This window comes from Salarias fasciatus, chromosome 22, assembly GCF_902148845.1.
Source record: "Salarias fasciatus chromosome 22, fSalaFa1.1, whole genome shotgun sequence".
NCBI lineage: Eukaryota > Metazoa > Chordata > Actinopteri > Blenniiformes > Blenniidae > Salarias > Salarias fasciatus.
In genome coordinates, this window is record NC_043765.1 from 9,867,479 (window position 1) to 9,892,812 (window position 25,334).

General features: G+C 45.4%; 3 protein-coding genes across 16 annotated transcripts in view; 1 reads left to right on the top strand and 2 right to left on the bottom strand.

Annotated features, from left to right (window-relative positions):
* The window catches only part of LOC115409065 (class I histocompatibility antigen, F10 alpha chain-like), a 272,574-nt gene that overhangs the window by 143,609 nt on the left and 103,631 nt on the right, over window positions 1-25,334 (bottom strand). The window lies entirely within an intron of this gene.
* Window positions 1-25,334, top strand: part of LOC115409066 (class I histocompatibility antigen, F10 alpha chain-like) — a 348,874-nt gene that overhangs the window by 25,687 nt on the left and 297,853 nt on the right. Inside the window, exons 3-7 of one of the 12 annotated variants that reach the window (XM_030120049.1) lie at window positions 4,186-4,467; window positions 4,666-4,980; window positions 5,412-5,510; window positions 5,640-5,657; window positions 5,799-6,336. The exons of 6 other annotated variants lie outside the window; for them this stretch is intronic. In XM_030120049.1, coding sequence (XP_029975909.1) covers window positions 4,186-4,467; window positions 4,666-4,980; window positions 5,412-5,510; window positions 5,640-5,657; window positions 5,799-5,854 — 770 coding nt within the window. In that variant the 3' untranslated portion in view covers window positions 5,855-6,336. Of the gene's footprint in view, window positions 1-4,185; window positions 4,468-4,665; window positions 4,981-5,411; window positions 5,511-5,639; window positions 5,658-5,798; window positions 6,337-19,556; window positions 19,643-21,274; window positions 21,395-23,215; window positions 23,483-25,334 lie in introns of those variants that run through there. 5 more of the 12 variants (XM_030120048.1, XM_030120047.1, XM_030120051.1 and 2 more) reach the window with 5 other exon arrangements.
* The window catches only part of LOC115409078 (class I histocompatibility antigen, F10 alpha chain-like), a 420,939-nt gene continuing 404,354 nt past the window's right edge, over window positions 8,750-25,334 (bottom strand). Inside the window, exons 7-8 of the mRNA XM_030120075.1 lie at window positions 10,908-10,948; window positions 8,750-9,643 (exon numbers count right to left, since the gene is read on the bottom strand). Coding sequence (XP_029975935.1) covers window positions 10,932-10,948 — 17 coding nt within the window. The 3' untranslated portion in view covers window positions 8,750-9,643; window positions 10,908-10,931. The remainder of the gene's footprint in view (window positions 9,644-10,907; window positions 10,949-25,334) is intronic.

The following is a 25,334-nucleotide window of genomic DNA, read 5'->3' on the forward strand; positions in this document are numbered from 1 at the left end:
ATAATCATTTGACGGTTCACTTTTTTTGTATTAAAAACACTTTTCTATTATTGGTCGGATGGAATATGCAAATTTTCTGAGATAGGGATTTTTGTTTTTTCTTTACTTGTTGGCCAAAATCATCAATATTAAAACAATAAAAGGCTTGAACTACTCCAGTTGTGTGTAATGAATATAACATACATGAAAGTCTAATGTTTATCAGTACATTACAGAAAATAATGCACTTTGTCACGATATTCTAATTTTTTGAGAAGGACCTGTAAATTCACAATATGACATCTCACATGTAACAGAGAACAATCCGACACCACAGCACCGATAAGTAACAGAGAGACTGACAGAACCAAAATCAATAGCTAACACAAAGACTTTTTTTTTTTGTTCGGAGAATATAACTAGTAGTGAACTGTGGGCGTGCAAACTGAGAAATCGAGAATGAAATTGCCCCGGAGCATCAGGAGAGGCCTTCTATAGATCACCATTAGTCTAACCCACCACAGGAAAACAAGGTAACTAAGTACACAGGAAGAATGTGAAGAGTGATTAAAGGAGTCATATTATGCTATTTTTCAGTCACGTCATATAGGTCACAGAAGCCCAAAAACATAGTATATAAGTTTGTTCACCCGAAATTGATCCTATGTTCGGAGTTTGAGCGGTCTAAAAAGTGGCTCTGAGGAGCCCTCCTCAGAACAGCCTGTTTTTCACAGCCTACTTTCCGGGATGCACTTGAATGCATCTGGCCACGCCCACTCTCTCACACACGGTGGGGGTACAGTCAGAGGCACATCCCCTCGACCATTTCAGCTTAAAGGGCAACTCCAGGTTTTTGACAGCTGGATCGTATTTATAGGTGTGTGCATGTTCCTGTACTCACTCAGACAGACATCGCTCATTTCGGCTGTTGTTTTTCATCCATCGCCAGTGTTATCATCTACCGTCTAACGTCTTCAGGTGGGTCAGCTAATCTGGATCCGGAGCCTCCTGGTGAGGAGAGAGCTCCAGGAGGAACGCGGCGGGTCCCCGCGTGCCCCGCGGCCCGTGCGCAGTGCGCCTCCGCCGGCTTCGGGATCTCCGGAGCCTCCGTGGAGCTCCGGGCCATTTACCCACTCGGCCCCAACTCGGCCCCTGGAAGTCAGGCACCCAGGCGCCGTGACAGCCGAGGTCGAGCCAAAGTGCCTCTTTCCTAGGGAGAGGAGCTCCGCAACGTTCCCATCCGAGCTAATTGTGGCTCAGTTAGTGAAAACTTTCAGCTTGTCGACCGTTTTCAGGGGGGTCAGCTGACTTTATAACACTGGCCATGGATGAAAAAATACAGCCGAAATGAGCGACCTATCCAGAGGCCGGCCAAAGGCTGGATCCCCTTCTGGGGGGGGGGGGGGGGGGGGGGGGGGGGGGGGGGGAGTGGTGTTCCTCTTGATGATGTAGACAAAGTAAGATTTCGGAATCGTGTCTTTGAGTGTATATTTCCTTAAAAGTGGAGTGCACAATTGAGGGAGGTGACTGAATTTTTCACTTTCACTGGGTTGAAGCAAATAAGGTGAAATTTTAATGTTCATGTCAATTTGTTCAATAAAAGGCAATAGTTATGACAATGACTATTCATTTATGCAGTGGTTCATTTATTCATTCATAACTGAAAACAACAGTGATCAAACACAAAATCTGCATGGAAAACATATTTACATATTTACAATATATAGGCCGAAAATACAATCCTCCAGCAATACACAACATGCTATTCCTCACTGTCTGTATCAGGACAGTTGTCATCTTCCCTCTCCTCGATTTCCTTAGTGTTTGTACAGTTGCAACACCTGCACAGATCTGTGCAACAGAGTCCTGCAGAGACACATGAACATCTGCCTGTCTCACAGGCACTCTCTTGCAACACAGTGTATCACATGCAAAACACTGTGAGGTGCTGGATTCCTTGTCATCCATGTGACTCGTAGGTCTCCATCTTCCAGATGCCAACCGTATCCAGCAGCTGATGCTGCACCTATGTTTTGTTTCACACAAGACCTCATGATAGCAGCCTGATAATTTGCCCCTTTGCAGCGCTGATGGAGGGCATCACTTGTAGTCTTCCTGCCTTGACTGTGTATTTTTCCTTCTTCTTACATATAATGCACAGAGCAGGAAGGACGGGCCCAGAGCTGGAGACGGGCAGGCCTGAGCTTGATCGCAGTTTCTTCGTCAGATTTGTTGGACTCGGTGTCGTTCTGCTCGATGTTGATGGGATGGCCTCGCCTATTGAGGAGCTTTCCTTATCATCTCCTTTCTCTCTCTCACGGACGAGACGTCTTTCCGCTTTGCCAATAGCGCTCTTGTCAATAAACCTCTGATAACACGTGGGCTGGAAGGCAGCGTCCTCGGGGATGTTTTCAAACTCCAAATCAAGGCAGTGTTTGTAGTTTTCAGCTACGTTGCGGCACTCACCCCTCAACTCCACTGTCGTCGGCTGTTCTTATACGTATTCCACCGTGCGACTGTGAAATCCTGCCTTTTCTCATGCTTCACTGAAGCAATATGCAGACAGCACCGTTTATGCGACAAAGATTTCAGCTTTTTCTCACTTTCTGGCGAGTTTTCCTCTTCTTCCGAACGAGTTGATACAACCATGCTCGCGGCCATCTTGGCTTTGTGTTTACCGAATCCAGCTATGCGATTGGTCTAGCAGGATCACGTGACGAGTCGCACCACCGCTCGCGGAACAAAATGTTATTACGCGCTGAAGAACCTAGTTCCGTAGAAAATGCCTCGTAATAAATAATCGGCAGGATTTTTTGCGACGAACTTTTTGCTGTAAGTTTATCAGAAGTATTTATTTTTATGAGCTAAAGATTGTGTAGTTCGCCGATCGCCTTCGTCGGAGCGGAATTCAATTTCTGAAAGACTTTTCGTGGTTCACCTTGCGGCCTACATGGTACGGCTGTGGTTCGCTCTGACACCGTGAGAGAGTCGCGGTCCGGAAACTTTCAGCAAGGATCCTATTTTTCCACACTCCAGAGCCCTACCACATCAATCCAAACAGAAGCAAGTTGGGTGCCAGAAGGAAAGTAGATATGTGTTCCTAAATAAGAGATTTTAAAATAAAATCTGTGTTGTCAGTGAGAGTCAATAGGAGAATCGATAAGGAATCATATCGATAAGCAGTATTGATAATGGAATCGGAATAGTTAAATTCTTAACAATTCCCATCCCTATTCTCACCTCCACTTCATTTCTTTCAATCTTCACGTTGGCGTAGGAGGTGGAGTCGGCCTCTTTCAGGCTCCGTCTGGAGCGTCGGCAGCGTTTCTAAATGAGGCTCCAGATCAGCGGCCATGAGCTGCTGCTCTGCTCACAGGCTGATCAAGTGAAAAGTTTCCTCCAGTCCCAATGAGACGACGAGGAGAAGAATGAAGACGACACATTCCAGTCACATGAGAGCGTTGTGAAGTCGGGCTCAGACTGGAGGAAATCCAGAGTTTCTGTTGCTTCCTCACATCAATGTGAATCTCACTTCAAGACTTTTCAACAAAGTGTCCAAACATGTGACTGCAGCCATTCAGAACCTCACTTCATTGCCTTTGTCTTCAGTTCCACTGAACAAAGTTGCTGAATGAATCCAAACCACTGATTGATGATGAAAAAGCTGCGACGCGTCAACATGGAGCTGAATCCAGAAGAAATCCATCAAGTCAGAGTCCTGATCACACACCAACACTCACTCACTGTGTGTGTGTGTGTGTGTGTGTGTGTGTGTGTGTGTGTGTGTGTGTGTGTGTGTGTGTGTGTGTGTGTGTGTGTGTGTGTGTGTGGTGTGTGTGCGTGCGTGCGTGCGTGCGTGCGTGCGTGCGTGCGTGTGTGTGTGTGTCTGTGTACTCGTTTTTCTATCCTTGTGGGGACCAAATGTCCCCACAAGGATAGGAAAACCTGGCACGACGTGTCTTGTGGGGACCTTTTTCCGGTCCTAATGAGGGGAAACAGTGTTTTCTTGACCATGTTGTTGTTACTGAAAAAAGTAAAAATGCAAAAATGTTTCTTTAGGGCCAGGCATTGTTGTGGTTTGGGTTAGGATAAGGGTCAGGGTTAGGAGTTCGACATGAATAGGAGTCAATGGAAGGTCCCCATAAGGATAGAAATACGAACCTGTATGTGTGTGTGTGTGTGTGTGTGTGTGTTCCTCTCTCTCAGGTGTTCACGTTTATCAGTGGATGTATGGTTGTGAATGGGACGATGAAACTGATGAAGTGGTGAACGGATATTGGCAAGACGGCTTTGATGGAGAAGATTTCCTTGTTCTGGACCTGAAGACAGAAACATGGATCGCTCCAGTTCAACAGGCTGTTCCCACAAAACAGCAGTGGGAAAATGACAAAGCCATGTTGGCTCGGTACAAACACTACTACACCACAGAATGTGTTGATTGGCTGAAGAAGTATGTGAAGTTTGGTCGGAGCTCACTGATGAGAAAAGGTAAAATGTTTGGAGTTTGTCTCTCAGCTTCTCTTCTTTCATGCTGCTCTCAGCATCTCCTCTCCTCTCTCCATCTGGCCTTCCTTCATCCCTCTTTCCATGGCCCGTCTCTTCCTGGCTGCAGTGGCTGACATGAGAGAGAAAGAGTGTAGAGAAGAATCCAGTAAAGTGTGAGGTGTCTTCCTGCTTGTTCTCCAGATCTTCCCTCAGTGTCTCTCCTCCAGAAGACTCCCTCCTCTCCGCTCACCTGCCACGCTACAGGTTTCTACCCCGACAGAGCCGACTTGTTCTGGAAGAAAGACGAGGAGGAGCTCCATGAGGACGTGGTCAAAGGAGAGATCCTCCCCAACCATGACGGGAGCTTCCAGATGAGCGTTGATCTGGATCTTTCAGGGCTCAAAGATGAAGACTGGGGGAGGTACAGCTGTGTGTTTCATCTGGCTGGAGGACAGGAAGTCTCCAAGAGACTGGACAAACGGGACATCAGGACCAACTGGAAGACAAACGATGGAGGTCAGAGACTCTTCATTTCACTCTCATTCTCTCCTGTGTCTTTTGTTCCGTTCTGATGTTTCTCTTTGTTGACAGCAGCTTCACTCCTATCAGTGTGTTTTTATCTGCTCAACAGTTCAAGAAGCTCAATAACTTCCTGCTTTTTCTGAGTTTCTCTTGAAAAGTTTTTCTCGCCTCCGTCCAGTTTTTCTGCTTGTTTTGGTTTTGATTCTCTGAATTCCTGTTTTCTGCTCACATCATTCCGTGACTCTGTGTCTGAGGAGCTCATCTGAAGAAGGAACAATCTGCTCTGATAACACAATCCACTACTTCTGCTGTTTCTATGAGGCAGGAGAGGATTATTGATCAGGGGAGACGACCTCTGACAATCCATCTGGAATCTAGATGATGGAAACAGAGACACTCCTCACTGAGCAGCTGTTTCTCTGCAGGGTTTCCCACTGGAGCTGTTGTTGGAATTGTTGTTGTTGCTGTTCTGGTCGTCCTGGCAGGCGTTGGACTCATGGTCTACTTGAAGAAACGACCTCAAGGTAAAGTAGAAACTCTCCTTTCCTCATCAGGATCATTGATGTGTGTGTGTTGAACCTGAAGGAGGGTTTGGAGTGGAAAAGAGTGGTCGTCATGGTAACCTCCTCCCTCTTTCTCCTGCTGTTTTTCAGGGTCCAGTAGTACCAGCAGTGAGTACTTTCCTATTTCCTTTCATCAGGATGTTTCAGTGTTGTTTGATGTTCCTTTCTGTTGTTTCTGCCTTCAAGCTGACTTCTTGCTTTGGAACATGTTTCATGTGTTTCCAACAAGTTTTGCTGTTTGTTTTCTAGAATCTGAAACTTCCTCTTCATCAGGAGAAGAAGCCATGCAGAGCATGTTAACATGACGGGGCTCCTTCCTCCCTGTGGATTGACTTTGCTTTGGTGGAATCTTGCTGCAGCTTGTGGCTCTTTGAGTGTTTGGATCAGATGATTTGGAGGAGGAGGCTCCTGCAGCAGTTCTCACACTAACAACTCAGTGAAAATCCTCTTTGGGCTTCAATGGACATGAAGACAGTCTGGATTAGAACTGATGTGTTGAGCGAGTTTCTCTCCTCCACTGATTTCCTCCTGACTAAACTATTGATCTGCTTCATTCACTTGTTGCTTCTCATCACTTCCTTCTGATCTGTTCTTGGTTTTATTTGATCTCAGATGGTGAAATGTTTTGGACTTTGCTTCATATTGACAGCAGAAACCAGGAGCTTTTTCCTTCATGGTGTCAGTTCCTCAGAGGACTTTTAGAGCTGCTTTCATCTCAGCTTTTGCTCTTTCAGTCATATTTATTCTGATTTTTCAGCCTCTGAATAAAGTTCTCCACAATCCCTCAGTCTTTGTTCTCTTTTTTTAGTTTCTCGTTTTGTTTGTCACACTCTGCGCCTGTGTGCACGTATCAGTACACACACACACACACACACACACACACACGCACACACACACACTCAGCCCGGTCCAGAGTGCTCCTCAGGAGGACTGGGACTCTTCCCGGTGGGCCGGTCTGATACTTGGACCGGGTTGTCCCGGGCCTCCTCCCTCCACTGACAGGACCTCCGCTCGGTCTGCCGTGTGTGAAACAGGTCAGAAAAAGCAACGGCGGCCCAGAAGAAGCTCGGAGTGTCTCTGGAAACAGATGCTAACAGAGACAAGTTTTTCACCGAAACTACGGTCAGAACAACAGATGAGGACGATGAAACGGGTCAGAAGTTTAACCACAGTTCAGTTTAATCCAGCAGTCAGTGAACTGTGAGGCGTTGTGTCGTCTGACTTGATAAATCAGTTCAGTAACAGTTTGATGTGACGCTACAGAAGTGGAAAACCTTGTTTTTTTAGCCCCTCAGGAACAAGATCCAGCAGCAAGCAGCAGTCCAGAGTGGGCAGGTAGGACTGATCACTGGATCCATCAGATTATTGAATATCATGAAGATCAGTGTTGGGAAAGTAATATATTACTTTCACAGGCCGGTGTTGTTCAGCCATTGACTTGCAGGTCATAAATGACTGATCATCACTGATGAAGAGTCGGGTGTCGACCTGCTCCATGTGAAAAACTCCCTGGAAGTCCTTGATGGTTCAGCTCCACATGAATGAAACGGAGCCAGACTGATCAGAAGGCTTTGTGAAAAGAGGGATTTGTGCTGAGAATTTAGATCCTTTTTAAAATGTGGTTTAGAGTCAGAAGCAGAGCAGGAGCCAGTGGTGATGAGGGGATTGATCCTGAATGAAAGTAATCTCCTCTCTCAGTAGAATCTGCTCCCTGATGTCCACCATGTGACTGGACCGGCCTCCAGCTTCCTGTTACCACTGTCCATCACACCAGCAGCCTGGGAGGAGAGCTTCTCACTGGAAACTCATTACAAACACACTCAGGAGCCCTTTGACCCGGAAGAAGAGGTGGAGAGCACTTCCTGTGAGCTCCTGCAGAGGTCGCTGTCCAGAGGAGAGGTGCTGAAACGCTCTGCTGCAGTTTTATCCAGAGATGTTCAGAGAGGCTCACTGTCTCACTTCCCTACTTTCAGGGAGTTCAAACAAGCTCACAAGCTGATGAATTCAGAGTGTTTCATCGTTTGGGAAGCGACTCCAAAAAAACCCCTGGTCCTTCCCATCAGCCCCCTGACCATCCATCCATCCCTGTTAAACGTGGCTGCATCTGCAGGTGTGAGTCGTCCTGATCTGGAGCTGGAGCTGCTGACATCGCTGACAAAGACATGAGGGAGTCCAGATTCAGAGCTTGACAGAGGATGTAGAAGATGTTGTCATCAGAAGGCCACTCTGGTTCAGAGCCACAGATGGAGTGATACTGAGAACCTTCCCAGACCGGACAAACCAGAGTCTGAAACATGGACTGCCGTCCCCGACACCACAGAAAGATGAAGAAATCTGCATCTGGAGTCCGTCCACCTTCAGATCCTCATCCGTGTGTGAGCAGCTGTTCTCCACTGTGAACAAAGCTGAAGGTAAAAAACAATATCTACAGTGTTATCTTCATTTTAGAAATCAGAAAATATCTGCGGCTCCCAGTGTTTTCTTTTCCGTGGAAACCGGGTCCAAATGGCTCTCTGGGGGTTAAAGGTCACCGACCCCTGGTCTAGTTTGAATGAGAATGTGATGTTTGTGCCTCCGCTGTGTCTCTGAGCTCATATTGATGCTGGTGTGTCTGGATCCATGTTTCTATGTGTCCGTAGAGATTTATGGAGGATCAGAGGAATGTCTCTGTGTCTGCATGTGTGGATCTATATGATCCATGGATATAGAAACACTATTCTAGACTGTTTCCAGACTTTTCTAGAGTTCCAGGAGCCTGATCACGGGGAAGAATCAGATCTTAGTTTCTCCTCTGTCAGATGTTCTTGTCTTCAGCTGCCAGACTGAGTGGTCAGCTCTCTGCTGCAGTGGATCCTGGTTTTTCTTTCTGTTGCTCTGAATGTGATCTTCTTGCTTCCTGACTCCCTTCATGGCCCTGATGTTCCTGATGTGTGTTCTACACTGTTTAGTTGAGCTGTTTTCTAATGTGTGTGTTTTTCTTCACGTCTGCTCCTCAGCTGTGGTCAGTCTGTTCTTCCTCCTCATTGACAGCTTGTATTTTATATGAAGTTCTAATAAAAAGATCAAACCCAGCATCTCTTCTGGAATCCAGAGTGTGGACACATTCTGCTCTGTTCCTCTGAAGGGGATCAGAGGAGGACAGTAGTGACAAAACATTTGACTTCATGACATTTTTTTAATGACATTCAACAATTTATTGAGGCGATTTGATAAAAAGCTGCAGAGAAACACATGGAGCGTTCACCAACAGTCCCTTTCTCAGCTCCTTTTCCTGCTGCTGCTCCCCGTCTGTCATTGAACAAAGTTTGACAGAATAATTCCAGCTGAACTGAAGAACTGAAGGTTTCCTGCTTCAGCAATGAGCTCAGTGAAATACCTTCCTCCAGTGCTGCTCACACTGCTCCCTGCCAGACTGCTGTGCTGGAGCTCACACTCTGCTGCTGGCTGAGCAGGGACAGGAGAATCTGACATTTCAAATCTATCAATCCGTTCAGTCAAAGCAAACAGCTGCAGCTGCTCCACATGGAAGAAATGTAAAAACTACAGTGTGACTGACAGACACAGCAGCTGGAAACAGAACCCAGCCAGGAAGATCAGCTGTTCAGAGGGCCCAGTCCACACTGCTCACTCCCTGGTAGTGAGGAAAACAACATGTTGATGTGGTTTCTAGAGAAGTTCACCAAACAGAAACAGCTCTCTGATGACGATCGGGGCCAAAAGTCCAGCGGTGTCGGCGATCCTCCCTCACTGAGGGCTTCACTTCATATGACTGAGCGTGGGCTTTTCCTGGAGGAGCATCAGCTGGTCCACATGTTCAGGAAGAAGCAGACTGCTGTGCTGCTCCTGCTGTCTGTCACCAGCTGAGCTCAGCTCTCCTCTGATGGACACTTGTTGCAGCTGGAGGCCAGTTTGGAAAGCAGTGGAAGATCCAGCTGTTCTTTCCTCCACTGCAACACATCAGCATCCAGAGGAGAGAACCCCCCCTGGACTTTACTGTTTGCTGCTCAGCTCTGTCCCTCATGCTCTTCTCTGGAGCTCCTGGAGTGAGGAACCCTCCAGACATCTGGTCCAGGGGGGGCTTCTTTTAGGGGCTTCTGGGAGGAGAGAAGAGGAAGAAGATGAAACACTGGAGAAGATTTCTACAGTCATGTTGTGGCTCCAGCTGCCTTTTCATCACTTCCATGACTGGGTGCAGCACAGGGGACACACACACTCCACAGCGCTCCGTTACAAGCTTTATTCCTTTATTACAACAACGTCTCAGAACCAAGTCTGGCACAAAGCGGCCAGCAGCTGTGAGCTGACCCCGTCACTCCCACAGCCACACTGACAACACACTCATGACGGAGCCGCTCATTCACACACCTGACTCACACACACCAACAGCACACACACTTGTGTATGTGTGTGTGTGTGTCCCTACATGAAGCTCCTGCATTGTGGTCTTGATCAAATCTTCCAGAACTCAAAGCCTCTTTGTTCTTCTTCAGCAGTGAGGCTTGGAAGAAGACTAGAGCCAGACCGTCCTTTAGAGGAGCTCCAAAAGGTCATGACCCCTCTGAGGCCCAGCTGAGACATGAAGCCTGCTGTGACCTTTGACCTCTGTGGCTCTCATTTGACCTCTGCAGCAGATACAGACCGGAAACTTGAACTGTGAGGCTTCTGGAAGCTATAAAATCAGAATCAGGTGGAATTATTCCATAAGCTCCTCCCACACAGGAAGTAGCTTCAGGAAGGAGGCGGGGCTTCCAGAGTCTCTGTGTGAGTTTGAGCCAGAGGAGGGAAGAGGCGGCAACGTCCAGTTAAGACCATCAGTTAAGCAGCATCAGAACTTCAGCAAGGCATCATGGGAGGGGAATTCTGCTGCAGTGATGGAAATTGTCCTGCAGGCCCCGAGTTACACATATTGCACATATAAAACAAGGAGTGTTGTGAATGTTCCATATTCCTGCTGCTGGCTGAAGGGCAGGGAAATCTAGAATCCTCTGTCCTCAAAATATAGATCCAGTCTTTCCTCGTCACGAGTCAAATGTCCCAAAATGAAACTGAACTAATCAGCCTGATGAAGGAAACAGAGCTCATTCTGAGAACACTTCTGAAGATCAACCAGGACTCTACTTGGAAGAAGAACTGTTTTCTAGAATTTTGAACATTTCTGTCTGTTTTCAGCTCAAAGCAGTTTGATTCATTTGATAGTTTGAAGAATTCTAGAGAAGCAAATGTTGCTGAAACTACTGGGAGAATTTCTGCTGAAAACAAGAAAATTTGATGGAATTGAAGAATATTTGTTTCATTTGAAGGAGGAGTGTTTCTGCGGTGTACGGCTGATTTCTGACATGCTTCACTTGATGGACTCACTTTCTTCACGGCTGGATCTTCTCCTCATGAAGTTTCAGAGGCTGGAAAACAAAGAGCAAAACTTGTTGGAAACACATGAAACATGTTCCAAAGCAAGAAGTCAGCTTGAAGGCAGAAACAACAGAAAGGAACATCAAACAACACTGAAACATCCTGATGAAAGGAAATAGGAAAGTACTCACTGTTAGTGGCTCTGAACCCTGAAAAACAGCAGGAGAAAGAGGGAGGAGGTTACCATGACAACCACTCTTTTCCACTCCAAACCCTCCTTCAGGTTCAACACACACACATCAATGATCCTGATGAGGAAAGGAGAGTTTCTACTTTACCTTGAGGTGGTTTCTTCAAGCAGATGATGAGTCCCATGATGCAGCCTGTCAGGAGGAGCAGAGCAGCAACAACTCCTCCAGCAGCAGCTCCAGTGGGAAACCCTGCAGAGAAACAGCTGCTCAGCTCTCTGAGGAGTTTGGACATTTGATGTCAGAGTGTGAGAAGTGTGGGACGTCTCCAAAGAGCCTCAGCAGCTCCTCCAGCTGCAGCATGGAGAGCATCCTGATCAGCTGCATCAGCACTGCTGCCTGCAGAGAGCGGCAAAGACTGCTGACAAGATGACTGTGGCTGCATTGAGGCTGCATTGACACTGTCAGTGGAACGTCTCCACATTCTGATCTGCTGCTCTCATGAGGCTCACATCCCATCTGCTTTTGGACAGTGGAAGCAGGAAGAAGACGCTGCATTCACAGACCGACAGATGGGATCCAGGCCTCAGTCACATGTGGAAATCAATCCAGATGAACTCTGGAGGTTTGGATCTCTGGGAAATGAGGGAAAGTTCTGGACTGAAGTCAACTTCACATTCTATGATGCTGGACTTGATTTCCTGAAGTGACAAACGAGAGAATGAGAGTGAAATGAAGAGTCTCTGACCTCCATCATTTGTCTTCCAGTTGGTCCTGATGTCCCGTTTGTCCAGTCTCTTGGAGACTTCCTGTCCTCCAGCCAGATGAAACACACAGCTGTACCTCCCCCAGTCTTCATCTTTGAGCCCTGAAAGATCCAGATCAACGCTCATCTGGAAGCTCCCGTCATGGTTGGGGAGGATCTCTCCTTTGACCACGTCCTCATGGAGCTCCTCCTCGTCTTTCTTCCAGAACAAGTCGGCTCTGTCGGGGTAGAAACCTGTAGCGTGGCAGGTGAGCGGAGAGGAGGGAGTCTTCTGGAGGAGAGACACTGAGGGAAGATCTGGAGAACAAGCAGGAAGACACCTCACACTTTACTGGATTCTTCTCTACACTCTTTCTCTCTCATGTCAGCCACTGCAGCCAGGAAGAGACGGGCCATGGAAAGAGGGATGAAGGAAGGCCAGATGGAGAGAGGAGAGGAGATGCTGAGAGCAGCATGAAAGAAGAGAAGCTGAGAGACAAACTCCAAACATTTTACCTTTTCTCATCAGTGAGCTCCGACCAAACTCCACATACTTCTTCAGCCAGTCGGGACATTCTTTAGTGTAGTGGTACTTCTGCTTTGCTATGAAAGCTTTGTCATTTTCCAACTTGTGTTTAGAGGGAACAGCCTGAGGAACTGGAGCAATGAATGTTTCTGTCTTCATGTCTAAAGAGATGAAATCTTCTCCATCATATCCATACTGCCAATATCCGTTCACTTCACCAGTTTCATCGTCTCATTCACATCCAGTCATGCGCTGACTGACATGAACACCTGGGAGAGAGAAACACACACACATACTTTATTAGAGGAAACCCAACAAACTTGCTTCTTTATTTCAGAATCCACATTGGGCATAGTGGTGCAACGGATCATCATTGATCCGTGATCCGTTCGGCTCAACGCCATCGGTTCGGCACATACGTGACCTGCGGATCGATTTCAAAAAAAAAAAAAAAAAAAGTTAAAGTTCAAGAGAAAGGAGGAGCTTGAACCCCACGTGACACTTAAATCCCTGCATTTTGGTTTCCCTGTCAAATATGACAACAAAGGAAAGAGGTCAGTGAGCAAAACCGCGACGGTGTGTGTCGGCACTGTGGCATAAAAAAGCCATATGAAAGTGGAAACACATCGAGCACATTTGAAGCAACACTGCAACATTTAAGCAGCCTCTCCCTGTGCAGTCCGACCGGTCAGGTTCTTTCATTCTCCTTGTTTCAAGGAAGATGTCATTTTATGTTTACCTTTGAGTTTTATTTTACTAATGGTCTTTTGAACCAGCCTTTTTATGTTGCTGTTGCACTTTACATTGATTTTTGGTTCATTATTATATTTCAAATGAAGTTTTAAGTTCTCATGTTTAATCATGTTTTCTCTTTAATTTGTTTATTGGCAAAGATTTAACAGATGTTTTTCTGATAGACATTACATTGCGGCTGACCGTGCACGTTGTCCCCAGAAAAGAGCTTCAAAATGCTGCTACATGTCCTTTAACTAAGCATTTTTTGCTGTGTGTGTGCGCATGCGTGCGCGTGTGTGTTCCATTACTAAAACCTTTATAAAGCCGTGAATACGGTGTTTCAAATTAACTGGTGTCCTTGTTACCTGGTGACCGACTTCCTTTAGCACTTCCTGCTGCTGCTGCTAGTAGCCGCAGATGTTGAAATCAGACTCATAAAAGGTCGGACACGACTTTTTGTCTGGTTTTTAACATCTATCAGCAACAAGGGACGTGAAAGAAACCCAGTCGCCAGTTAAAAGGGACTCAGTTATTCCAAAACACCGGCTCCGCTCCAGTTTCACGACACTCCTCCTCCGCTAGTTCGCTGCTGCGTTCAGGTGACTGGAGCTGCTGCGGAAAAGTGAAACTCGGTCGTTAACACGAAAGCAGCGGAGACAGCTGGACTCAGGAGGGACTCAGGAGACACGTGAAGGAAGCGTGGACTATTTGCACAAAGGAACGACTCTCAGACAGCTGTGAACCGGCTCTCGTCGTTCACTTCAAAGAGCCGTTCAAATGTTCATTGAACGTCGCAGCACTACGAGGGTAGTACATGTGTTTCCTCCCGGTTCCATAGCTGCGGCGCACCAGCCTAATTTACCGGTATTTTTTTTCAGCGTGACAAATACAATGTGTGCCGTGAATGTGTGACAACACACCGAAATGCGTGACACTTCAGAGCCCTGCTGCTGCATCGTGTTGTCAGACATGAGAACGTCCACGGTCCGCATTTATACCAGCGCTCACAGACGTCTGCAACTTTTTGCGTAGTTTAATGAGGCGGAGCGAACCAGCGTATTTTAATGTCAAATTGCGTACCTGCTACGCAAAATGCGTACAGGTTGGCAGGTCTGCAAGAGGAGTGCCAATAGCGAAGCCCGAAGGTGGGAGCGCACTTAGTCATAGAACTGGACTTACGTCCAGTAACTACTAATTTTCTCTGGCAGAACGGAAAAACGAAAAAACGAGTTGCTTCTCGTTTTTGCCCAAAAACGAAAACATGAGAAAATGACCTGTTTTATGGAATCTGATGATGTCAGTTTAACAGGAAATCAAACTAACAAAAAGTACCTTTAACGCCATGCTTTTACTTTGAAGGCTCGTTGAAGGCTTGTACTTCCTTTTTTTAATTTTCATTGTGCAAGTTGGATAAGGGGAAAGCGGCCGCTTGGCGCCGCTGTCTTGTGCAGAATTGCTTTTCACCTCATACGTCAGTGAAATAGGAAATACCCCCGAAAACGAGTGTTTTCTTTGTACAGTGTGAGCAACAACAATGAATTATACTTCATGCATGGACCACGGATGACATGCATGGCAGTAAGAAACATTTTTCATCAACTTTCAAACAAACGCCCTGACGGCCCGTCATACTGGAAACGCTGGCCAGAGAACAAATGCTGTCTGGTAAGTTGACGAAGAATAACAGACAGATACACCGGCTCAAACTCCACATAGCGTGACACCCATGGTTACACTGTTGTCAGTACTGTTCTTCTTTTGACCCAAACAGAGTAGCTCTACAGGGAGTTTCTTCTTCACTCTGCTTGGTGCTCTCGTGCTCTGGTTCTAGCGCCCCTAGTGGCTGGGCTCTCAAATTACATGCCATGCCATACAGCCTTCAGAACACAGAGAGAGAGAAAAAAAAAAATGCATCCTGCCTTTACCCAAGCTGCCGGGACAAACAACGTCCCGTGCGGGACGCGCCTCTTTTGGCTCAAATACGTGACGTCCCGACTAATACGGGACCCTACTTGAGCTTCACTTGGGACCAAGTAAATGGGTTCACAGCTGATCATTGTGATTGACCAGAAATTTATTGCAATCACTAAGTTCAATGACATGATCACTCAGCCTTAGTCTTCGTCAGTGTGTGTGTGTGTGTGTGTGTGTGTGTGTGTGTGTGTGTGTGTGTGTGTGTGTGTGTGTGTGTGTGTGTGTGTGTGTTAGGGTGACCATACGTCCTCTTTTCCCCGGACATGTCCTCTTTTTACGTCCTGTCCGGGGAGTCCGGGCGGGTTTTTTAAATTCAAGGAAATGTCCGGGTTTCACTGTTTCTCATAGCACGTGAACGTAAATTGACCAGCGCTTTGCACACAGTACCGTGATACTTTGTTGCGCGACGTGATTACCGAGAGGCGTCATGTGAGCCGATCTGCGCCGCGAGCGCGCACACACACACACACACACACACACACACACACACACACACACACACACACACAGACGGAGCGGAGAAGACGGGGCTTCAGACAGCGGAGCGCTTCTTCTTCTTCTTTGTTGTTTACCGGCGGATGGCACCATTTCAACAGGCGCAATACCGCCCCCTATCGCTATAGAGTGGGATCAGAGAACTACCTAAATTCTATTTATTAACCCCTCTATTTATTATAATACAAGGTATGAGATCAATGCATTCCGACTGTTTACAACACTGTTAATGAAGAACTGATGAATTCCTTCTCTACTTAATTCGACAGCGGAGCAGGAAAAAGCCTCAGCTTAAGAGCAGCTTCTCAGATGAACTGCAAAAAAAAGTTCCAACATACCGAGATGAAAAATAGAATGTAGAAGAAAAGCAGGATGAAGAAAACAATTTAAGATTAAAAGTGTATATCTTTTTTGTTTGTTAAGTTAGTATTTTGGTGAGACTCTTATTTTCTTCTATCTTATTACAGTTATTAAGAAATATATTGTTGAAGCTGGATCTTCTAACAGAAGAGTTCATATTTAGAACATTATTTAATATTTGTAAAGAGTCTAAGAGAGCTATTGAGCTATTATTTTGTTACAAGTTTTTACATTCATTTTATTTTGTTAAAGAAGTTAGTTTCGCATCAATGAAGCATAATAAAGCATGTTCGACAACCTCTGAGAAGCCTATCTGAATTTGTGCCTCGAGCCCCCCCCCCCCCCCCCCCCCCCCCCCCCCCCCCCCCCCCCCCCCGGTTCCTCTTTTTTGAAATTCAAAATATGGTCACCCTTGTGTGTGTGTGTGTGTGTGTGTGTGTGTGTGTGTGTGTGTGTGTGTGTGTGTGTGTGTGTGTGTGTGTGTGTGCGCGCGTGTGTGTAGACAGGATCAGGAAAAAAGACAAAGTTCAATCAAACCTCCAGTTTGGTTGAAGAGCTGCTTCATGATCTCAATGTTTGCTTTGAAAAACTGTTGACTTCCCATGGAGAGCTCAGTGTATCTCTCCCAGAATGTTGAATATTCTTCTGTGATTTTCTTCATCCAGTCCTGTGTGGGCACTAATCTCCTGGTGCTGCTGTCGTAGTGAGTGATTTGAAGTTCATCCACCAAACCAACAGCTACAAACTCTGGAAAGTTTGGAACTTGAGATGATCCAGTGATCAAAACCTTCAGAGAGTGAATTTCTGGAAGAGAAGAGATGAAATCAGCACAAAGCTGAAGGCAGGCTGCATCTTCTGCAAAGAAGAAAGGCATCAGTTATCAAATGTCCAAGATTCACATAAAGGTCAAGACAAACACATTTGTTCAGGACAATAAAGTGCTATCGGTGCTTTAAAGTGGGCCACACTGCCTGTTCAACTGTTGCTGTTCAATAGTTTTTAAAAGATTTTTCAAATGTTTTCTCAGTGTTCTGTATGGAGCCCCTGAAGGAAATGTTCCTTCATTGTTCTGATTATGGTCTGAAAAGCCAAAGGTCACAACAGATTTATCCATATTCTTTCTCACTCTTACTCTTCTTCATGTAATTGCTGCTTTTGTCCCTCACACGCAGAGACATTGTCAGTTTGTTTTCATTGGGAACTCTCCATAATGTTGGTGTAATGCTGAGAACAGCGTCATCCAGTGTATCAAAGTGTGTTCATTAGCTCTGCATCAATCCTTTATCTGGAATCTGGAATCATAAATAAAGCTGAATTGAATTCATCTATCTTGACTTGATGAGCAGGGGAACCAATCAGGTTTAAAAACCCGCCCACTCAGTTTGATGACTCAGTTTGACAGATAAAATCAATTCATGAAGCTCTGCAGCACCAGACCAAGAAATCATTAGATCAGTGTAGGTAGTATCAGCAGTACTGGTACTACTCACACTGCTGAACAGTAACATCTGTAAACATCGTGATCGTGCTCATTTGAATATAAAAGGGGAGATAAAAATTCCATCCATTTTCTGGATGATCTACGTGGTTCCATTCTCATTTGAAATGTGCTCAATTAAGAGAGTCTGACTGGGCAGCGCTCCTCCTCAGTGTTCCCACGGCACGTCCTGTCACCAGCAGCTGTCTGAACGCTTGACGCAGCCGGACACCGACCGGTCCGACCCGCTGTAGTCGGTGGAGAGACGTCTTCACCGGGGACTTGCTCAGCCGCACGTCCTGGCCGGCCCCGGTGAGGTGAAGAGCCCACCGGCTGCAAGGCCACGCCCGGGCTGCTACCCATGCTGCGTACCTGGCCCCCCCACCAGGCAGCGCGGCCACGCACTGCTCTCCCCGAGGAGAATGGAGGATGGACTGTGATCGCGGAAACAGACTGGCCCTCATTTATCAATCCGTCGTTGAAACGGGTGTATATCTGAGCGGTGAGCTCATCGTACGACGGGGCTCGCGCGGCATTACAGAAACTTCCGTACCTCGCCGATCTCAGCGTTTGAGTGACCGGGTGTTGATAAATGCGGCGGCTGAATTTGATCGTCATTAACATGTTACGCCCTGGAATATTCATCGTTCTGAAGCTGCGCCCACTGAGGTCAAACACGGAAAAGGAGGATTTTGGCGAAAAAAGAAACTTTTGGGAGCTGGAAATGGATCCTCTCAGGTCTGAGGTGGAGGTAAATCAGGAGGAGCTCTTTGGAAGAATAAAAACTGAAAATTAAAGGGAAAAACGCCGTCTGGAGGAAGCTCGCAGCAGCGGTGAGCAGCGTCACCTGGACGAACGGACACCGGCTGAGGTCTGAACAGATTATTGATCCGTTAATTTAACCCTGATATTCCAAATAATGAGGCTGATTCATGTTGTACAGCTCAGAGTTTTATTGTTTTGTTTAATTATGTCTCAAAGTCGGACAGCAGCACCGCGGCCCGGACTCCTCCCCACAGCGGGGACGGTCCCACCGAAACACACCCAGCACCGGACCCGGTGCCGAGCAGGACCCCGGACCGAGCGGGACACAGGACCGAACAGGACTCGGGACTCAGGCCACCGAGGGTGGCGCATGGCACCCGCTGCCGGATCTGCTTAAATGAAAGACAATTTATAGAAGTCTTCATAAAATGTTTGACAAAACGTCCTCTGTCTGGATTTAATCTCCCTTTAGTTCATATGTTATTTTCTAGGTTACTGGCTTCACATCACTGATTAAATAAATCATTTGCTAAACTTTAGAGTTTATTTACATTTCAGTAGTGGTTCTTCAGGTCCTGTGTCCTCCGTCCAGACCCAGTGTGGCTCTGCTGGTTCCCACATCAGCTCCTCTCGTGGCGCAAGCACATCAAAAGTAACTCTATCAGCCAATGCAATATTGTGTAAAACTGCCTAAATAAAGTCGCACACCTTTTCGGGGATGAACTGGAACAGCAGCGTTTCCCCCGCTGGATCGAGCGTCTGAAGCAGCTCCGCAGCAGCAGCCTGTGCATCTTTGCGCACTACTGCGCTCCTCTCCGTGGCAGGATGAACCAGCGGACTTATTGAAAGTTAAAAATCCTTTGTTAATCCCGCAAAGAAGAATTTCATTAGATATTCCATAAGGGCATCATTTTATTTTTTTATTTATTTATTTTTAATCTGTCCTGAATGTGTGCTGCTTGTGCTTTATGGCGTGTTTGAGATGTGCTTTATAATTATTTTCACGCTCCGCCACGTTTTTCTGCACTGCACCACAAGTCCGCACTGACTGAAACTTGTGTACACGATGTCAGAGCTGTGGTGAGATTTCATCTTTCCAAACCATCACGACCAAATTGATAAATAACTAACCCGTCTTTCATATGGACGTACGACGGGTGTACGCCCATATACCGCCGTACAGCCGTTGGATAAATGAGGGCCACTGTGTTTCCTGGTGATCACGCCCTCCAGGCTATCTGCTCTTTGATTTACTGTGGTCAAAGTCTGCTGAAGATATAGCTCAGCTTTTTTTTATTATCTTTTTTTTAAATCATTTGCCTTGGTCGGTGTATCTGGGGCAGAATCTGGGAGAGGTACAAAATCAACAAGTCAATAAAGTCATGTTGGACGACGGCTGAAGTTTCAGAGGCTGAATGTTCCTGATCGGTGTTCGCTGACGGCAGCAGATGAAGACTCCCTCCAGCCTGCTGGAGTCCTGTGAGTATTTCAGTGTTTTACTAAAAACGTACCTTCTTCGTGGCCATGAGGTCTTTTCTCTTTGCGTTTCATCGTTACTCGTCTGTTTGGTGGAGTTTTATCTGATGCTAAAGGAGGCGGGGTCTCCACACAGCGCTCAGCGTCTGTACGTTCTGGTTGGCAGCAAAGAGAATGAAGTCAGTAATAAGTGGTTCACTGAGAGGAACAGAAATGTCTTTATACTGTTTGAAGTAGGGGTGTAACGATACACAAAAATCTCGGTTCGATACGTACCTCGGTTCTGAGGTCACGGTTCGGTTCGGTTTCGATACAGTAGGGAACAAAATGCAAAACCTAAATTTTCTTGCTGTTGTCCATGCTTCCCATGTCCGCGTGTCTGTGTCCGCTTTGCGGCACATCACCGACGCGAACGCTCTTCTCTCCTGCTACATTTGGGCTCAGCTGTGTACGTTCCATGCAGGCGCACTGATCCACGCATCCTCGAGAAGCTTTTCCGGCTCTCTAGACTGTTTATCTGCTCCTTTATTTCAGATTATTTATAGGAAATGAGGCACATACATTGTCAGTACGTTATAATTTAGCATCAGAGTTTATTTAACCGGAGTTTGCATGTTCTCCCTGTTTATGCGTGGGTTCCCTCCGGGTACTCCGGCTTCCTCCCACAGTCCAAAAACATGCACGTCAGGTTAATTGGTCACTCTAAAAAAAAAAAATTGCTCCTAGGTATGAATGTGTGAGTGAATGGTTGTACGTCTGTGTATGTATATATGTGTATGTATATATATGTCAGCCCTGCGACAGACTGGCGACCTGTCCAGGGCATACCCCCGCCTTCGTCCATAGCAGCTGGGATCGGCTCCAGCCACCCGCGACCCCGAAAGGGACCAGCGGCAGAAAATGAATGAATGAATGAGTTTATTTAACCTTTTTTTTCTGTTTCTGAATCTCGGGGCGGCGCCGGAGCGATTAGATACTTTCACTTCTGTGACAGACCTCCTCCTCCCTCCTGACAGAGTCTGCTCTCTCCGTCACCACCAGCTTTTCTCTGAGTTTCTTCAGACAGAGTTGCAGCCTGTTTGCTTCACAGACTCACTTTTCAAAGTTAGCGTCTGTCATGGTTTGTTTGATGTGGCGCTCTGGCGCATGCGTGTACCGGCGCGACGTGCGCATACGTGCAACACGGTCACAAAATCTGTCCGGCGCGCGGACGTCCGTGGACAGAAATTCATGACATTACGTCCCAGGGACCAATGCGCCTCGCGGACATGTGAAGCGTGGATGAAGCTGCTAGCAGTAGCAATCATGGCTGCAGGTGTAGCTGCACATGCCAGCGGCAGAACGTAAACACACGCACCATCCGGCCGTGAGCCGGGGAAAAAAAACAAACTTTGGCCCGTGAACTCACCCGTGCACAGCCCTGTACCGAACCGAACGGCCCGTACCAAAACAGTTCAACATGTATTGTTACACCCCCAGTTTGAAGGCATCATCATGAATGTTTTTATGTACTTAAATATAATTTTAGCTTTGTTTTTAACAGCCTCAGTGTGTCACTTTCACCCAGCAGCTCTCACATTGAACTCTCATTACTGCTCCAGCAGCCTCACACTGCTCCTTTATTCCCTCTTGGTTTCCTTCTTCTTCAGCTCAGACGCTCAAAGTGTTTCAGTGAGAGAAGAAAGAGAGGACAGGTGAACATGCAGCTCTTCCTGGCTCTCTGCTTTCTGCTGGGAATCCCCAGCGGGGCTCCAGGTAGGATTCCAGCTTTTTCCTCCACATCTCCTCTGATTCATATGGAGGACCAAAACTGCCATAATTCCAAATAAATACAGAAATATAAAAATGGGTCAACAGATAAATTTATGTGCCAATAAATCATACAAAATAATTTTTTTCATGAGAAAACCTATAAAATGTGACCGAAAATATATATTTTGTCATTTTCAAGTCAGTCGATTTATTTGGGTGATTTTTTTTCATTTTTGTATTTCCTTCCTTGTTATCTGTGACGCCTGTATTTATTTCTGTATTGTTCTACTTTCACAGTTTCTTTTCTCCAAATTATGTGTTTCTGTATTTTATTTTCATCTGACTTTCGATTTATTTATTGACACTTTTTTATTCACCGTCACATTTTTATCTTCATTATTTACAATTTTGGATTTTCTTCCTCTGTTTTTTTCCATACATATTTCTTTCTTACGTGTCTGTTTCTCCTGAAGGAAGACAGGACAAGGAACCATTTGTCAGCTTGGTTTTCTGTTAAAATGACAGAATCAGATTCCATAAAATGCGTCCTTTTCTCAGTTTTTCATCTAATCCTCATCTAATTATTCACATTTCTATGGCTTCATATCAACATCTGTCTTCTGGACCTTCTGCTTCCAGAATCGAATGGTTGACTCTCTCACACATACTGCACATGGTAGAAGTGAACTCTCCCTGTCCTGTAGCTGAAATCCTGAAAAGATTAATCCTAAAAAAACAGGCGAGGCTTGGAAACGTTCAGAAAGGGAGATGCTTGTTTGTTGATATGAAACATGAACGGTTCCAGTAGAAGAGGCTGATACCAACTGATCTCACACCAAACAGGCCCAGACAGATGATTTATGTGTGAGAAGCAGAGAAAAAAGGTTCTTTATTTCAGTGTTTGTGAAAAATGTGTGAAAAGGTCCACTCTTCTGGGAATGTGGTTGGTTGAATAAACCTCGTCATTTGAAGGAAATCCCCTCATGAGCCAAGCTTTGTGTCCAGAGCATGAATCTGTTTCCTGAGGAGTTTTATGTCTCCTTTACTGTAGTTACTGCTCTTTAACTTTGGACTGTCATGAACGAGAGAGAGATGTTTGCACTGTTATGGAATTATGTGTAGGACGGTGGATTAAAGAACAGCTGAAAGTCTTACCTCAGAAAGATATTGTTAAAGGGAAAATAAAAACAACTTTTAAAATGGTAAATGGTAAATGGACTACACTTGTATAGCACTTTTTACACTGCACTGACAGAACCAAAAGCACTTCACACTGCAATATCACATTCACCCATTCACACCATACTGGGTAAGCTACTATTGTAGCCACAGCTTCCCTGGGGCAGACTGATAAAATAAAGTACTCTGCAGCAGTAATCAAATGAAAGTGGATGACTAATGATGCAGTGACAGCTGACGTCTTCCAGCTCAGAAAGTAGCAGAAAGTAGCCCGATGAGTCTCAGACTTCAGCAGACTTTCTCCTGAAGACAAACACAGTTCACATCTGTGCACATCAGGAACAAGCCCAGAAGCATCAAGTCAAATCACAACATGCCACAACTATTTAGTGGTGATTTCAATCAATTGTGAATCAATGAGAAGAAAGTGAGCTTTGATTGGTCTCATCAAGTGTTTCCAACCAGAGGAAGTGAAGAAAAGAGTGAAGAGATGCTCTTTGAATCTCATGGATTCAGGCTTTAAAGCAGCTCAACACTTTACACAAGAAAAGGAAGAAGCAGCCAGATCAGAGGGAAACAGCAAATGTCCAATCAGGCTGGACTGTCAGTGTTATTGATTGATTTACTCTCTTCTCTTTCTTCCAGACATTCACTCTCTCAAGTATTTCTTCACTGCAGCCTCCAATGTTCCAAACTTTCCAGAGTTTGTAAATGTTGGTTTGGTGGATGAAGTTGAGATTGCTCACTATGACAGCAACACCAGGAGAAAAGTTCCCAAACAGGACTGGATGAATAAAGTCACAGACGATGATCCAGAGTACTGGAAGAGATCCACTGAAAGGAATATGGGACGTCAGCAAATCTTCAAAGCAAACATCGAGATCGTGAAGGAACGATTCAACCAAACTGGAGGTTTGATTGAACTTTGTCTTTTTTTTCCTGATCCTGTCTTCACTGAGTCCACGCACACACACACACACACACACACACACACACACACACACACACACACACACACACACACACACACACACAGCTTGCTGGTCAGGTCAGATCCAGTCCTCCTCCAGTAGAATCAAAGCAGATCCATAGAGAAATGTGAGAGCTGCTTTGTGAAATTCAAAGAAAACTTTTTCCAAACAGAGTTTGAATGAAAACTCCCAGTTTGTCTCTTGTTCTTTGAGCTTTGAGGCAGCAGCAGCAGCAGCAGCAGCAGCAGCAGGGGTGAAGTGGTTAGCACTGTCCCCTCACAGCAGGAGGACCTGGGTTGGATTCCTTTCTCTCCTCAGACTTTCTCCCAGCTCAGTGTGATGCTCACACACTCCATTCAGGCTGCTGATTGTTGACAGGAAGCAGATCAATATGTCCCACTGATCCTGAGTCAGCGTCAGCAGCCCGTTAGCTCCAGCAGCTGCTTAGCAAGGAGCTAACGGGCTGCTGAGCAACCAGGCTAACCTTCAGCTAGCTGCTGAAAGGAGCTAGCTTCAGCTAGCTGGTTAGCTAAACTAGCTTCAATGTCAGCTAGCTGGTTAGCTAAACTAGCTTCAATGTCAGCTAGCTTGTTAGCTAAACTGGCTTCAATGTCAGCTAGCTTGTTAGCTAAACTGGCTTCAATGTCAGCTAGCTTGTTAGCTAAACTAGCTTCAATGTCAGCTAGCTTGTTAGCTAAACTGGCTTCAATGTCAGCTAGCTTGTTAGCTAAACTGGCTTCAATGTCAGCTAGCTTGTTAGCTAAACTAGCTTCAATGTCAGCTAGCTTGTTAAAGAAGCTCAAAGGTCAGAAACTTGTTAAATAACCGAGCTTTAACATCTGCAGCATGTTACATAACCGAGCTTAAACAGCAGTTAGCTTGGTCAAAAAGCTAGCTTAAACATCAGCTAGCATGTTGAACAAGCTAGCTTAAATGTCATCTAGCATGTTAAATTAGCTATTTAATACATCAGCTAGCATGTCAAAGAGGATAGCTGAAACTTCATTTAGTTTGTGAACTAAGCTAGCTAAAACATCAGTTAGCTTGTTGTAGAAGCTAGCTGAAAAGGCTAAGTTAAACATTAACTAGCATGTTAACAAGCTCACTTAAACATCAGCTAGCATGTTAAATAAGCTAGCTTAATCATCTGGTAGCATGTTATAAAAACGAACTAAAACATTTGCTGCATGATAAATAAAATTAGCCTAAACATCTGTACATGCTAGCTTAAAAATCTGCTACCTTGTTAAAAAACTAGCTTAAACACCTGCTAGCTTGTTAAAAACTAGCTAAACATCTGCTAGCTTGATAAAAAAAACTAGCTTAAAAATCTGCTAGCTTATTTAAAACTAGCTAAACATCCGCTACCTTGATATAAAAAAACTAGCTAAACATCTGTTAGCTTGTTAAAAAACTAGCTTAAATGTCTGCGAGCTTGATAAATAACTAGCTAACCATCTGCTAGCTTCTTAAAAACTAACTTAAAAAATCTGCTAACTTGTTAAAAAACTAGCTTAAACATCTGCTAGCTTGATAAAAAAACTAGCTTAAACATCTGCTAGCTTGATAAAAAAAAAACTAGCTTGAACATCTGCTCGCTTGTTGAAAATTAGCTTAAAGATCAGCTAGCTTGTTAAAAACTAGCTTAAACATCTGCTAGCTTGTTAAATAACTAGCTTAAACATCTGTTAGCTTGATTAAAAAAACTAGCTAAACATCTGTTAGCTTGTTTAAAAAAAACTAGCTAAACATCTGCTAGCTTGTTAAAAAACTAGCTTAAACGTATGCTAGCT